General features: G+C 53.7%; 2 protein-coding genes and 1 long non-coding RNA gene across 7 annotated transcripts; 2 read left to right on the top strand and 1 right to left on the bottom strand.

Annotated features, from left to right (window-relative positions):
- Positions 1-211: 211 nt before the first annotated feature.
- LOC122185192 (retinoic acid receptor RXR-beta-like) lies at positions 212-4,260 on the bottom strand. 3 transcript variants are annotated; one of them, XM_042880767.1, is made up of 3 exons: positions 1,398-2,179; positions 907-1,112; positions 212-774 (listed from the first exon to the last, which is right to left on the bottom strand). In XM_042880767.1, exons 1-3 carry the CDS (start codon positions 1,527-1,529, stop codon positions 426-428), a joined length of 687 nt encoding a protein of 228 aa, XP_042736701.1. In that variant the 5' UTR covers positions 1,530-2,179; the 3' UTR covers positions 212-425. The 3 variants fall into 3 exon arrangements, with proteins under 3 accessions (XP_042736701.1, XP_042736700.1, XP_042736699.1); XM_042880766.1 differs by lacking the exon at positions 1,398-2,179 and adding an exon at positions 4,163-4,260 and having other exon boundaries at positions 212-1,112; XM_042880765.1 differs by having other exon boundaries at positions 212-1,112.
- Positions 588-3,053, top strand: LOC122185193. Of its 2 annotated transcripts, none has more exons than XR_006180779.1 (2): positions 588-674; positions 992-3,053. It is a non-coding gene; the product is annotated as an uncharacterized LOC122185193 (long non-coding RNA). The 2 variants fall into 2 exon arrangements; XR_006180778.1 differs by having other exon boundaries at positions 599-674; positions 888-3,053.
- A 418-nt stretch (positions 4,261-4,678) lies between the features above and the next one.
- Positions 4,679-7,418, top strand: NKX2-5 (NK2 homeobox 5). 2 transcript variants are annotated; one of them, XM_042880763.1, is made up of 3 exons: positions 4,679-5,572; positions 6,241-6,449; positions 6,638-7,418. In XM_042880763.1, exons 1-3 carry the CDS (start codon positions 5,296-5,298, stop codon positions 7,124-7,126), a joined length of 975 nt encoding a protein of 324 aa, XP_042736697.1. In that variant the 5' UTR covers positions 4,679-5,295; the 3' UTR covers positions 7,127-7,418. The 2 variants fall into 2 exon arrangements, with proteins under 2 accessions (XP_042736697.1, XP_042736698.1); XM_042880764.1 differs by having other exon boundaries at positions 4,697-5,572; positions 6,241-6,927.
- Positions 7,419-14,800: the final 7,382 nt, after the last annotated feature.

Here is a 14,800-nt window from a genome sequence, read left to right as displayed (position 1 = left end):
TCCGTGTGTTTATTTCTCACTTTCCCTCTCCCGTATGGCAGTTTTTTCTCCAGCCACTTCTCAGCCGTTCTCCCCCCTCCGGAGGACACAGAGCAGCAGCCGCAGAGCCCGGGAGGGATGGGGGGGGGGGGGAGGTAGCTGGCAGAGCCGGGACGCTCCGCTGTGGAGTCCCCGAGTCCGGAGCCGCAGCCGCGGCCGGGGCTCCCCACTGGGCTGCGCTCAGCAGGTGCGGCCCTCCGGCAGAGCGCGTTTGCCCGCAGCCTCCGTTCTTTCTCCAATTCAACAGTGGAAAAAGGGAGAAACGCAAACCGAAATGAAAACAGCAATAAGAACGCGAGATGAACGGACAGCAAAAAGTGAAAGCGGGTCAGACGACGGCAAGTTAGAGGGGTTTCCATTCGTTTTCGTTATTATTTTTAAATTGATTATGAGCTACCCGTGAGCCTCGAGGGCGGGTGGGGGATTTCGCCAGACAGCGGCAGCCCCGGCCCTCCCGTGCCTCCCCCGGGCTGCCCCGCTGCGGTGCGGTGAGGGGGGAAGCGCAGGGAGAGCTGAGCCCCCGACCGCCCGTCCCTGCACTCTCGGCAGCCGATTTCATGCCTCTCCGGTTGTGGGTCATCAGCCGGGCCTCGGCAGGAGCCGAGGTGACATCGTCGGGAGACGCTGGAGCGGAGGTAGGGGTCAGGGCTCTGTAACTCGACCGGTTTCATCCTCCCCCCTCCCCGGCTCGGCGCTGGAAGGGGCTCTCCCGGGGGTGCGGGCTGCTGGGAGCCCCTGGGATTTGGGACAGCGAGAGGGAGGTGGGAATGCATTTTAGGACAAATAATGTCCCAATACCATCTCACGTTCAAGTGCCCCCAACCCCGAACCGCACACCCCGCCTGCAGGGCCACGGGCAGTACCGACCAGAGAAGGGATGGGAGGGGGGTCCCGCTGCTCGAAGCAGACCCACGGCGTGACATCGCATAATGGATCGGATTTGCGCTGGCAGGAGGAAGCTGCGAATGCCTTGAAATCCCCGCGGCGGCTCCTACCCGGGTACCGGCGGTCGGGGCTGTGCCCGGGCAGCCGCCGCCGTTACAGCTTTGTCCTTCGAACCAACCCACAGCTCGCTGAGTCCGGAAAGAAAAAAAAAAAAAAAAGAAAAAAAGAAAAAAACTCCTTTTAAAAACGATTTTGTCCATCTACTGACACCGCTGCTGCACCGTGGCTACGGGATTCCCATGTCGAGCCGTTGTTGCGTTTACTAAACGTGAAATTCCCCTCATTTAGTTTTTCTGTCCCTAAAAGAGTTGTACCGCGTCGTGTTCCCCTTGGAAACTTAACGAACGAGCGCTTTGGTAATTAACTCACACCATTAAAAAGGTTTAACTTGAGCTCGTGTAAACGGTGCGTACCGGAGGCGGCACCGAAGAGCGATCGCTGCGACAGACCTCGGGCTCTGAGACGGGAGCAAAGTCCCGAATTCCTCTCCCATCAGGGAGCCCAGCACAGTCAGCAAAGGTACAGGGAAGGTAAAATTCAAACATTTCGTTTTTCTGAGTAGCTCGCAGCCGAGGGGGAGGAAGCCCACCTCCAGCGGCGCGGAGCAGCAGCCAACCTAATTGCCGGATTCCAGGCACGGAGCCCAACGAGGGCAGCAGGGAAAGCCCACAAGTGCTGCCCGAGTCACCGTGCCCCGGTCACCGTCCCGAGACACCGACCGAGATGGGAGAGCAGCTATCAGCCGTTTCCTAGGCACTTCTCCCTAAAAAGCAAACTGGGCTTTAAGACCGAAACATCACGCAGCGGTTTTATACTGGGTTTGGCAGAAATCGGCCCGAAATAACAGAGAAGACCAAAGCGGGTGCTTCCCGGCCGCGCACTGCTCTGCTCGGAGGGGCAGAAATCTCTTTTCCCGGCGCAATCCCCGAGGTGAGGCGCTGGGGGTTGGAAGATGCTCTCCCCGCAGGAAATGGGCTCTGGGAACCCGCTCGGTTCCAGCAAGAAAGGCCCAAAAGAACCACAGCAAGGGAAGGAAGGGATTGTGGCTGCGGCAGGGAGAAGCGCCTGGACAGCTCCAAAGGCGTTTTCCTCCGCAGGAACGCGGAGGGGTGAAAGCAGAGCTCCGGAGAGCTGCGGGAATGCCGAGGTCCCGCCATGGGAACGGGGAGATTGGCACCAGCTCGCTCAAGGAAACCCTAATAGGCTATTTCTGGACTACTGGCTCTTAACAAATCTATAGCACCTGAAGTGTTAGCACTCAATTAGTGACAAGGTTTTAAAACCCAGCGTTTACCGGCGAGGTATAAACAGAGTCCTCGGGAGATAGCCGGGAATTAGGGCGGGAGGGGGCCCTGGACACCTTACCCGGCTGGCAGTTAGAGGAAAACTTTTCCAAAAGGCCCCTTTTCTCTCTCTCTAAACAGTCCGAGGTGTCGAAAGCTCGGGGGGAGGAGGTGCTCTGCGGAGCGTCTTGAGGCTTTTTTTGGTTTGTTTGTTTGCTTGTTTGTTCTCAGCTCTCTAAACATATACGTTAAACGAATTTCATTTAGCAGTCCTGGAGAGAAGCGATGGAACGGTGTGGAAGTCAGCCCCAATCTGAAAGGGGTTCGTGGGCACTGGGGTCAGATCGGGGCTGTGCGGGCATTGAGCCGCGGCACGTCGGGCTGAACCGCCTGCATTGGTGCTCGGAGCCCGGAGTGAACAGGAGAAGGAGGCGGGGTGCCGAGCCCCGACCCGGAAAGTCCGTGAGTTGCAGCGTGTCAGTGACTTATTCATCAATCAGCCGGACACAGAGCAGACCTGGCCTCTCTTTGCTCAGTGTTTGCTTTTTCACCAATTATTGCGGCCCTGCAGCTCTTTTTGTTGATACAGTAGTTCTAAAAAGTGCTAATGTTCATTTATCAGGGGACCGAGCCCGGGACTCCCACTAGTTGTGATTCTTCCAAAAATATAAACACGCGGAGAAGGGCTAAGGCTAAAGCCCCCATTTGTTTCTAAACTGCAGTATTAAAAGTGATGCATTGTTAAAGATAAAGCGGAGATAACGCTGTCTGTCTCCAATGAATGTCTCCCCGACGCATTAATGACATTCCAAATGATAGCTCCGGCTTATCGTTCAATTAATCACTTCCACCCTCTGCAGCCGGGCCCACATCGATCGGGATCGGCCGTGTGACCGTGGGCTGCGGGAAGCCCTTCAGTGCTCCAGCAGCAGCCGTTTGCCGGCCGCTCTCCTGCCTGCGTCCCCGGGGCCGCCCCGACGGGATGCGCTGCGGGCCGGGACCGCTCCTCTGCAGGCTCTCCGGCTGGGCAGCGCCTTTCTCCCCGCCCTGAGAGCTCCGCCGTGCAGCGCTGTGTCTCCCCGTAGCCCCGTGCACCCGGATTTCTCCCGTCCCGAAGGAGCTGCCCTTGAAAGCGGGTGGGCCTACTGCCGTCGGGCATGGTTTAGGGGGAGATCCCGTTCACTTCGTTGTTTTAGCATTTCCCTAAGCTATCTCGATTAGCTTGCAGAGAAATGAAAGGTAGGCAACGAGGTCTGAAAGGCCGCCGGGCGGTGCCCCGCTGACCCGGCACACGGGAGGCTCTGGGAAGCTGCCTCCGCCCCCCCTCCGGGCTTCTCACCCCTTTTCCTACAGCCGAGAAAAGACCCTCCGAGCCGCCGGCCCCCTCGGGCCCTGTATGCCAGGGACATCCTCGGGCAGCGCAGCCTCACGGAGCGGGATGGCCGCTGCCGTCCCACATTAAATAGCCGTATTTCAGGGCTCCCCGCACGTTAATCGCTCCGACTGTGAGCGCGAGATCAGGATCTGCTTCACAAAGAACCGCTCCCGGGAAGGCAGCGGGAAACTGCACGGAGATCGCGAGCGCTGCTGCAACCCCGGCCCCCAAAGCCACAGCTTCGCCCGCAAAAGAGCCCTTAACTCAGTGCCACGAGCGGGACTCGAAAGTGGAAAGGCACAAAATCTCTCCGGAGAAGAGGGGAAAAGCAGCAGCTCGGGGCACAGCTGCGGACAGGTGCTCGGCTTTTCCTCGCCTCGAAGCATCCATCCTCATCTACGGGAGGAGGAAGGGCCCGGCTGCAGCCCGGGGACAAACCCTGCGAACCGCCCCTCGTCTACAGACCTGCCCCCGTGTCCCGCAGCTCCAGGCAGTGCCCGCCTGGGACGCCCCAACTCACCGCAATCGCGGGGTCTCTCCGCTCGCTGCCCGGCCCCATCTCCCACCGCCTCACTGTGTCGCACCGAACAAATCGCTCAAAGAGATTTTTTTTTTTTTTTCCCCTCTCACCCCTAAGCCAGAAAGCTCCGTACCGCCCCTCCTCAGCCTGACGGTTTGCCGCTACGGCTCCCTTCAGCGACTCCGAGTACGTGAAGTCACCGAGCCCGCTGCTGCCCGGGGTGTGCGGGGCTCTGCGGGCGGACACAGAAACGAGAGCACCCAGACCGGGCGGGGAGCGGCGCTGCCCCCGGGGCTGTATTGTCCCCAAGACCCCTCGGTGCTTCGAGCGCCGTCGGGTAGCGGCGGAGCAGCCCTCGCAGGGTTTGGTTTGGTTTGAAAATTTCACAAACAAGGGCGGAAAAAACAACCCCATTCCTCCCCCCTCTGTCTGCCCCCTCCCCCCCCCGGTGCTGCTCAGGGTCGTTGTGTCGCGGGGCTTTGCAGTTGCGCTGCACCGCGGTGTCTGTGCAACCCTTAAGCACGGATTTCCCCTCGAACGCGCTCGCAGCGCGGCGATCTCCCGTTTTGTAGCTCCTGCGATCGGATATCGCAGGACGCTAAAAACGAAAACTCCGTTCCTTCTTTAAGAAAAAATGAAATCAGCACATATTTGGTTGATGGTTTCCTCCCGGCCTGTTTATTTAATCTGACTGTATGATAGATGGCATCAGATAGGGGCTCTGTACACATCAGGCCACTCGGGAGTGTTTTTCTTTTTTTCTTTTTTTTTTTTTTTTAATGGATCAACAAACTGAGCGGGGAAAGCTGGATAAATACAGTGCCGCCCCTTTAAATGAGCGGAGATGTTTTTGCGATGTATTACTATATTAGGTGACATGGAACTTTGCATCTCTCATACCATCACGGCAATGTTGGCCAATAGAAAGCTAAAGTCACCCAAAAACTGCCTAGTCCCTCCTTCCCGTCCCTTATGGTCCGCTCCTACCTGCGCGCAGCACACAGGGCCGCCTCCCGCGGGATGCTATGTGCCCCCCCCCGGCAGCCCACGCTGCAGCAGCGCTCCGGGCCGCCCGCTCCTCTCTTCCCCTTCCATGACCCCGGGCTGCGGCCGCTGCCCCGGTCTCCTCCGCAATGTTTCCTAGCCCTGTGACGACGACTCCCTTCTCGGTCAAGGATATTTTGAACCTGGAGCAGCAGCAGCAGGGTGGCCTGGCGCCTATGGAGCTCTCTTCGCCCTCCTGCATGCTGGCCACCTTCAAACAGGAGGCGTTCGGTTCCGAGCCGCCCGCCCTGCCCGAGCTCCCCGAGCCGCACCCGGCCAAACCGCCCGCCGCCTTTCCCGGCCCCTACTACGTGAAAAGCTACGGAGAGATGGACGCGGCCAAGGATTCCAAGGCGGACAAGAAAGGTAACACTGCAGCCCGGGGCTGCGGCATTGCGCTCGGCCCTCTGCAGCCCGGCCCAGGGGCCCGAGGCGAACGGGAGCTCGCGAGGAGCGTCCGAAGGCCTTCCGAGGTGCCACGATGGGGAGAGAGCCCCGGTACCACCGGGAGCGGGGCTGGTGCTGTGGCACGGGGCAGAGGAGGCGCGGGGCGACGCGAGGCCTCAGCGGAAAGCAATGCGGCGGTGAATCTTTTTCTAACGAGCACAGCGAGTATATCTCTGTGGGGTGGGATTCAATACAAAGGGATGTAAATATGAGCTAAATCCAAAGACGAGACTAATCCAAATATGAGACAAATCCAAGCCCAAATTGTGGCAGAACCAAAAGGGATGAACTGAGCCTTATTTACAACAAACAAAAGCAAGCAAACAAATCCTAAAAACAAAAAAAAACAAAAACGAAAACAAAAGCAAAAACCCTAAGCAAACATAACAATAACAGTAATAATAATAATGACCACAAATTCTTCACAAGATGCTCGGAAGCCCCAGATGGAGCTGCTGCCCTGCAGACCCCACACGGATGGGACTGAGCAGGGTTCCCTGGCGGTGCACACGGGTCAGTAACACCGCTTTGCCTTTTGTTACGTTTTGCTCTCCCTGTTTTTCCTTTGTCCGTGTGTTTTGCTGCAGAACTGTGTTCCCTACACAAGAGCCTGGAGCAGGAGAAGAGAGAGCTGGAGGATCCCGAGCGGCCCAGACAGAGGAAGAGGAGGAAACCCCGCGTCCTCTTTTCTCAAGCCCAAGTCTATGAACTGGAGAGAAGGTTCAAGCAGCAGAAATACCTCTCGGCTCCCGAGAGAGACCATCTAGCGAACGTCCTAAAGCTCACCTCTACTCAGGTGAAAATTTGGTTCCAGAATAGAAGGTACAAATGCAAAAGGCAGAGACAGGACCAGACCCTGGAGATGGTGGGGATCCCACCCCCCCGGCGGATAGCGGTGCCGGTGCTGGTGCGGGACGGGAAGCCCTGCCTGGGGGAGTCTTCTCCCTACAGCTCGCCCTACAATGTCAGCATTAACCCCTATAGCTACAACGCCTACCCCGCGTACCCCAACTACAACAGCCCCGCCTGCAATGCCAACTACAACTGCAGCTACCCGGCCGTGCAGCCCGTGCAGCCCTCGGCGGCAGGCAACAACTTCATGAACTTCAGCGTGGGGGACTTGAATTCGGTGCAGCCGCCCATCCCGCAGGGGAACGCGGGCATCTCCACGTTGCACGGGATCCGAGCGTGGTAGGGCGGCCCGGGCCCGGAGCTGCGCGGGGGGGTCGGGATATCGCCGGGCTGCGGGGCGAGGGCAGCTCGGTGCGGGACAGCGGGGAGCTCCCCGAGGCTCTGGGACACGGTGTTCGTTCCGCTCATTCCCCTCTCCCCATCTTCCTACAGAACGGTCGGTCATTTCGCTTGACTTGTTCCTTAACAACGGAAAGCCAAGCCCTACAACTCATTATTATTATTTCCTTTTTTTCTTTCTTTCATTTTTTTTTTTTAAACTCTTATTCTAATTATTATTGAGAACCACATTTAATTTTGCACTTCCCGCCCGGTTCCCCCCCCCCTCTCCCATCCAGCCCGGTCCGCCCGCCTCTCCCCGCGGTCGCTGTCCCAGCGCAGGACGGGGACGGCCCCTCCGAGCTCCGGGCGCTCCGACTCGCCCCGTCCGCTCCCCGTAGGGTTATGCACTAAAACGTGAGTTAGGATTCAGATGCACTGCCCGCTCCTCGCCCCGCTGCCCGTTCGGACGTGTTTCCCTTTGCTGTACGAGCTGACGGAGATCAGCGAGTTGTCATTAAAGAGAGTGGCTTCACCTTGCGCGTCCCTGGCCTTCATTGGGCAGCCGAGGGCCCCCGGGGCTCCCAGCGCCGCCCCCGATCACCTTTTTATATTACTTTTCCCCTCCTCTCCGTTTCTGTACCCCTTCAGTAACTGCGGCGATTCCCATTTTGGTGCGTGCGTTAATGTACTTTCAAAAGCGATTTAAAAGCTGCTCTAAACTCCCCACCTCCCCCCCCCCCCAACCCAGGCAGGACCGCCGTGCCTTGTCCCCTTCAGTTCCACCGCGGGAAGGGCCGGGAAAGTTGTTGGGGAGCTCTGGGAGGTGCGGAGCCCCACTCGCTGCCCCTGGACACTTTGGGGCCAGGGGTGAAGGGACGGATTTCTTCCTGACACGGAAAGGCAACACGAGGGCGGCAAAGCTCCGAGCCCTAAAGCACCGGGTCGGCTCCTGCCCGCGCTCCCACTGCATTGCATTCCCATAGGGACAAGGGACAGAACACCCCCGGCCCCAAAATGCTCAGGGGCAGGGAATGGTGCTCCCCATTTCGGCTCCCACCTCTCCTCTGGCTCAGCCCCGGCCCCTCGTCCGCTTTTACAGTAGTCGCTATTAAATGTCAATTATTGGGAGTGAGAAACAACAAACATTGTAATTCAGCGCAGTCAAAACATCCTCTGAGTGTCTGAGATTGTCCGGCCCGGCGATAAGGCGATTAGGAGAACCTGCAACCTCTCCTGTCTTGGCCGTATCGGTCCCATCAGTAAACAGGGATGGAGACAGGGTGGCTGTGGCCCTGGGACAGGGATGAGAGGCTGCGGGTGAATGGAGCCTTCTGCAGTCCCTGCCCCTTCTTCCCAAAGGGACCGACCGCACACACGCCCGGATAGGATCGCACAGATAAGGGGCTCCCATCTCCTTTCTATCTCTGTTAATGGAAGGAGAGATCTGGGTGTTGCTCCCAGAGCCCCTAACGCTGCTTGGAGTGCAGACGCTGATAGCTGGGGGTTTGGGGGGAGGGGAGGGGGGGAGGCATTGGTCACCCCGCAGGAACCTGCCTCTGGGCACTCACCTGGCAGAGGATGCCACCTTTGTGATGCCAGAAATGAGAACCAGAGCACGGACTCACGGCTGCCCACCTCTAAATGTGGAGACAGCAAAGGCTGCTTCTTCACGAAATCTCTCCTGCCCCAAGACTACCGGCTGTTTGCTAACTACTGCCTTCCTCACACACACTTTGTGGTAGAAAGACTCGCAGAACCCAGCAGGTGGTAGAGAGAGAGAGAGCAGGTTAGACAGGAAACTTCCTGCTCTATTTGAGCAGAGGGTGCCTATCTTCCTGAGAGCCCCGGGGAAAGAGCAAGGTCTGAGCTTTGCCACTGCCAGGTGCCAATTCTGTGCCTCAGTTTGCCTTATCTGCAAAGTGTGCACAGTGCTATTGCCCTGCTGGCACCATTCACAGTCAGACCATGCTGCTGCTACTGAGCTTGGCCAGGAATACAGCTGACAGCAAGACCCCAGGAGATGAGGACAAGTCCTGAGTTAACATGAAGAAAAACATTAAAATAGCCTAAAATACAGATTCCTGCTTTCAGAGCATGGCCCTAGACCTTTATTAAGGGATCTACCAGGACGGACTGCAGGAAGAATCCAGAACAAAAGTAACTCTACACATCAACACAGCATCCATCTCACTTCCACATACTCCAAACATCCTTCCTCACATGTTCATTTCTACACATTTATTTCCTCCAGGAATATCTCAGAGCTCCAGCTATCAGGGACTCCAGCTGTCAGTGGAGCAGGGCCCAATGTTCTCTGTTCTGGGCACTGACTTTGGGTCCAATTGCCAGAACTGTGCTACACTCATTCCTAAGTGGAATGGACATAACCCCAGCTCTGGGCTGCTCACACGCTCCCCTCCTCCTCATAATTCCCCATCCATGCAGGGATTGCATCACGAGCAGATGCACAGCGGGCAAAGCCAGGGCTTGGAGCAGCAGCCAAAGAGCTGGAGGCTGCGATTCAGACAGAGGACACAGGCACAGCTGGCTGAAGCCAAGAGCAGTGCTCAGCCCTGCTCCAACAACCACAGCAAGAAGCATGGATAGAGAGACCTTCCATTAGCTGGGCTTGGGAGAATCACGATCAAATTAACCTCCATTAGGAATGAATGTCCAGGACGTGGGGGCTCGCTGGCCTCACATGCTGCTACTGGCTCTGCCTCAGCCCAGCAGCCCCAGAGTCAGTGGGGTCAAGATGTGAGAGGTTTCCCCAGGACTTTGGTGGCACTGAGGCTGCCACACACACACACACACACACACACACACGCACCATGACATGCTCTCCTGAGTCCAGCTCTCGCTGATGCATAGAAAAACTGAATGCATCCAACCTGACACGGGGCTGTGAGCCTCAAGGGCTTCAGGTCTATAACGAAATATGGAAAAGACTGTGCTTAGAAAGCATCATTCCAGGGAAAAGCACAAGGTAGCAGTTCCTCCCCAGGGAGCCTGAAATTGGAGATCCTCTCAGTGTTTGGGAGCAAGCTTAGGGAAGAAGGAAAGAGGTTTTAGTAAGGTTTGCACTTGGATCTGATCTCAGTGCCCTTTCCTCAGCTTTTTTGGATGGCGCAGTCAGGCACCAGCATTTCCCTCCCCCCAACACCAGCTTCATTTGGAAGAATTCAGTGCTCCCACTCCATCTGAAGGTAAGAGCAGCAAGTACAGCACTGTATCACTTCATTTCCAGACAAACGGCGCACGGTGGGTTTATACAAACTCACACCACTGGTAAGGGAACAAGGTAAATAACGAATAAAGGTGCCAGCCATAAGGGACTGAGAGCAAATCCCTGCTCTTCAGCAATTTTGTGGAAATGGAGGTAATTGCTAAATAACATCCACATAGTCCCTAGGGCACAGCTGTGGCCAGAACTTTATTCCTTATATTTGGGGAATTTTGCATTGCATGCTTTGTGGAGCTGGAAAACACAAGGTTTGGTCCAGGCAAGAATCAGCCCAAGTGTTCTGGAGGAGCTCAGCAGGAAAACAACAGAAAAACAACTCCCTCCCTGCTCCTAACTCATCTCACTGACAACAGTTTAGATCAGTATCGGCAGTAAGTGATTTCTCGTTAACGGGGATTATTAAGAAGAATCAACACCTTTAAGATGTGATTCCTTGTTGTGACCAGAAGGGAGGTGGAGCTCAGTCTGGTTCTGCCTCTGGCCGGGGGTTACTGAGTGCGGTGCGGGCTGCGCGCTGCCTTTTGCAGCAGAGAGAGAAGGAACTGGAGATTTCTCCTAACAAAAGGACGAGCACAAGGCAGTACACGTGTGGAAGTTAATCAGCCAAGGCTTAGCAAAGCGGTGTGGAACGGGTTGGGTGCGAATCTCTGCCTGCCTCCTCCAGAGCGTCGCTGGGCAGAAAGCTCCACTTAGAGAGCAAGTCTTCCCAGAGCAGGCCATCAGCCTCTAACCTCTTCCTGCTCCCACACTAAAGGGAAACATCAGCCTTTTTTCCCCTCTCTCAGAACACCCTGACTTATTATTTTAACACAAGCTTTACCCCAGCCCACATAGAGACCTCACCATTACTGCTCCTTTCACGCCATGCACTGGCCCACACTGATCTTTTCTTTCTGGTACCAGCACGGACTCTTAAGGTTCCCAACCTCCTCTCTTCTCTCACACTGCTGCTCATCTTCAGAAAATGCTGTGCTCAGAGCAGCTAACAAGCCAGCTCTGAAGTATTTCACACTGCTGCGTGTGTTCAGCCCAGACTGTAGCCTGAAATGCAGACTAGCATCTATGGGGTGGCTGAAACCGGTAGAAAATGGGTGAGTTCCTTGGTCTTTGCTGAAAGGAGTTGCTGGAACTGCAGATCACATACAAGCTGTGTAAATGGTGTCTGGATGAATACACTAAGCAGCAAAATGAGACAAAAAATAAACTGTGTTCTGAATACGAGCAAGAGGAAAAGATGACAGAAACCCAGGAAGAGAGCTGAGAATTCAGAAGAGCAAAGCAGGACATTCTTAATGCAGCTCTGTGCGCTCAGCAACTGATGCGCTGACTCCACCAAGCCTATAAAACATTTGTTAAGTCACCCCTGCTTAAAATAACATTTGCTTGGTGTCAAACAGGCGGCAGGGGCTAATGGCTAAAACATGGCTCTGCAAGGCAGGAGATGAGCAGCTTTCCGAGCTCTGTTACAGAGGGGAGCATTGCATTCACAGTGGGTCAGTGCAGACCCTGCACCTACACAGACACGAGCAGGGGCTGCACAAACACGGCATCCACCCACGGGATCTGCAGAGGTTGCTCAATGCTCGCGTGATGTGCTGCAAAAAGTTGTTGTCCAAACTTGTGAAGGGGCAGAAGCTTACAGTGGCCAAAGTTTGGGTTTGGATTGCATTTATTGGTCTTGGGGAGACATTCTGGAGCTGACCTGCTATTTGTGGAGATGGCAAGGCAGCAGGAGAAACAAACATGAATGATGCTACTGTAGAGTGGGTAAGGTTAGGAGTAAGCAAACGCAAGCAGGCAAAGAAAGGCAAGTTTGTCAAGCATTTCATATTCCATGAACCACTCTGTTGTTTCTTAAGAAACAAACAGTTTTAAAAGGGTATTTTAGAGCTCTTTCCTAGAACCAACAAACCTGGTTGTTTCACAGTTGAAAAGTTTGATCTCAGAAATATTTTCTGTGTTCTGCAGATTGGGAATAAGATTCAGCACACTGTTGCTGCAGGAATATACCACCATTTGTTTTAGCATAGCAGATGTTTCCTAAATAGATTGCATTGTCCTCCAGCATAAGCTTTGAGGAAGTTGCAGCGCTGGATCCCAGAAACTGCCCCCAAATCCCATCTTCCTGGCCAGGACTGCTGTCCTCTTGACTATGTGAGGAATAAAAGCTGCTTTCAGAGCAGCCCCTGCAGCAGTGGAGGTGCGGCACACAAACATGCGCGCAGTGCTGGCTGGCTGTTATCAAGAGGAGCCACTAAGAAACAGGCCACCAAAAGGGGTGGAAAAAAAGGAAAAGGAAATAAAAAAAAGACTTGCAGTCAAATAACCAAGTTTTTCTTACTTTCAAGAGCCAAAAAATCAGAGCAAATTTGTACCACTTGGCTTTAGCAAGTCAGTTCTAATGATATCAGCGGGATGATTTATGCTATTTCTGGGAAGGAAAATATAAATCTCGGTTGACTTGAGGTTTCATGTACTACTTTGTGCATTGTGCAGTGTCAGCTGCTGCTTCCTCCCCGCCACATATCCAGAGAGACACGTCCAGAACCGCCCCACAGTTACACACACTTCACTTTACGGACACGGCTAATCCTGCTGAAGGTTCCCATACTGGTGTGGACAGCGTGAGGGCTCACAGGAGGAGCAGACAGACACACTGACACCCAGCAGCACTGCTGGCACCCTCCCATGCTGAGGCTCTTGTATCCTGCTATTTATTTCTAGTTGGAGGCTCAGAGGGGTTATACTTGCCTTGGGGTATGGCGTATATCTGAGTTTCTCTTTTCAATTGCGTGCCCAGAGAGCAATCCATACCCTGCACTCCAGCAGATGCTGTGAGAGCCCCATGCTATCGCCACCACAGACACAAAGAGCTCAGGTTCTCCACTGACATCTTTACAGACAACCCTTTTAAAGCAACGCCAAAAATCCACGTTACTCAACCATAGTTCTTAAAGCACCAAAGCAGAATTGCTGCTATTAAAAGAGATGCTCTGCAGTATCTCTCAGCCGCTGCTCACACGCCTGTCTGGAGCTAATTCCTCCTCTGAGATGATGCACAAACAACTCACGAGAGCATCAGGACGCCAACCCAGAGCCCATTGGTATTTCTCCTTGAGAATTTACATCTAAATAACTTTTTATATAATGAGGCATCGGAACTGGAAACCAAATTTCCCCATCGAGCCCTTGGCACCAACATGGCCACTACTCATTTTTGGACACACAAAAGCTATTCCCCAGGTAAGATGGAAATGAACAACTGATGTTTTTCTCACAAAATGAAGTGGTAGCACAGGAGATATATCCAGCAGAAACAGGAATAGCTGTGGGTTCATTTCCAAACACCTGGCTTGCTTTTCTTTCTCAACCACATTTCTCATCCTATTAGTCTCAATATTCCAGTTGTGAAAACACCACGCTCTGTCCCTTTGATCAGCCCGTGAAAAGTCCTTTCATGTCTCGCTGTCTTCATTACCTTACATTTTAATTGCTGGCCTTGCATGGGACGGACAGGTGGTACAAGGTCACCACAGGAGATGACAGATGCCTGTTGGCCATGCACACCCAGATCATGCGTGCTGAAATCAACCTGTGCAGCAGCAGCCACCTGTTGTGCACTGGGGCACCCACGGAACTGGGCAGTTCCAGCCTCCAAGCACTTATTTCAGAACCCATTAGAAATAAACATCCATACCTCTTCAGTTCTTTTAACGTAGCATTTTAAACGAGCACAAACTCCAGTGTTACTCATCTGAGCATCACCCTCCACACAAACTGAGACCCCCATTTCACACATTGCTGAAACAATGCATCCACACAGGGGGATTTGACCCAAATTATGGACAAAAAAATCCCAAATTTTCACACCCCAATCCTGAACCAGCAGCTGAGTGAACATTTCTGAACAAAGAGAACCCACTTCAGATGCTCACCACATTCTATATGCAGCCACATGGACTGCTGGGAAAGTAGGAGTGGTTTTTATTTTGTTTTTTTTTCTCTCTCTTTTTTTTTTTTAATACACACCTTGAGTTCTCCTCATTGGTTGAAACCCTGTTCTACAGGAATTTCCATTTTCCCCTAACTCTATTTACACTTCATGATCCAGAATGTTCCTCCTCCGAGGCATTAGACTTAGTGACTTCTTTGTCATGGCATGAGTGAGGTGGTGTCTGATGCAAGGACAGCTGTACTGGATAGTAGGTGTCATATCATTTTATTTATTTAAACAGGGAAAGGATGAGAAATCATAAGGAGGAAAATACCACTCTAAACCATCATAGTTTTCGGCCTTAAATTCAAAGAGTACACAAGCTGCCAAAGCATAGGCTGCATACAACATGCTTCTAGATGTCATGTAATTCGGATCCAAGCCTAAGTTTGGGGCCCTATTCCAGCTTCACAGTTCAGAGATGCACAATCCCTGTGGTGAGGGTCAATACCATTATGCTTAACTTGTCTCACATTGAAAATGAGGGGTAGATCCACTCAAATCTCAGTGTAAGACTAAAATAGAAGAGAGGTTATTTTGCTGAAGTCAGGCACTTCTTTGCTTCCAGCAGTAACGCACTCCCTCTACAAAAGCAAAAATAATAGATGAGAAGGTTCTTATCCAGGAAAGCCAAGCTGGCCCCCCAAGATTTGTCTCAAAAGGCAGAGAGCCTCAT

The sequence above is a fragment of the Lagopus leucura genome, unplaced genomic scaffold (assembly GCF_019238085.1).
Source record: "Lagopus leucura isolate 7727_CA_CO unplaced genomic scaffold, USGS_WTPT01 Super-Scaffold_100027, whole genome shotgun sequence".
NCBI lineage: Eukaryota > Metazoa > Chordata > Aves > Galliformes > Phasianidae > Lagopus > Lagopus leucura.
The sequence above is the reverse complement of the archived record's forward strand: the minus strand, read 5'-3'. Positions and strand labels throughout refer to the sequence as shown.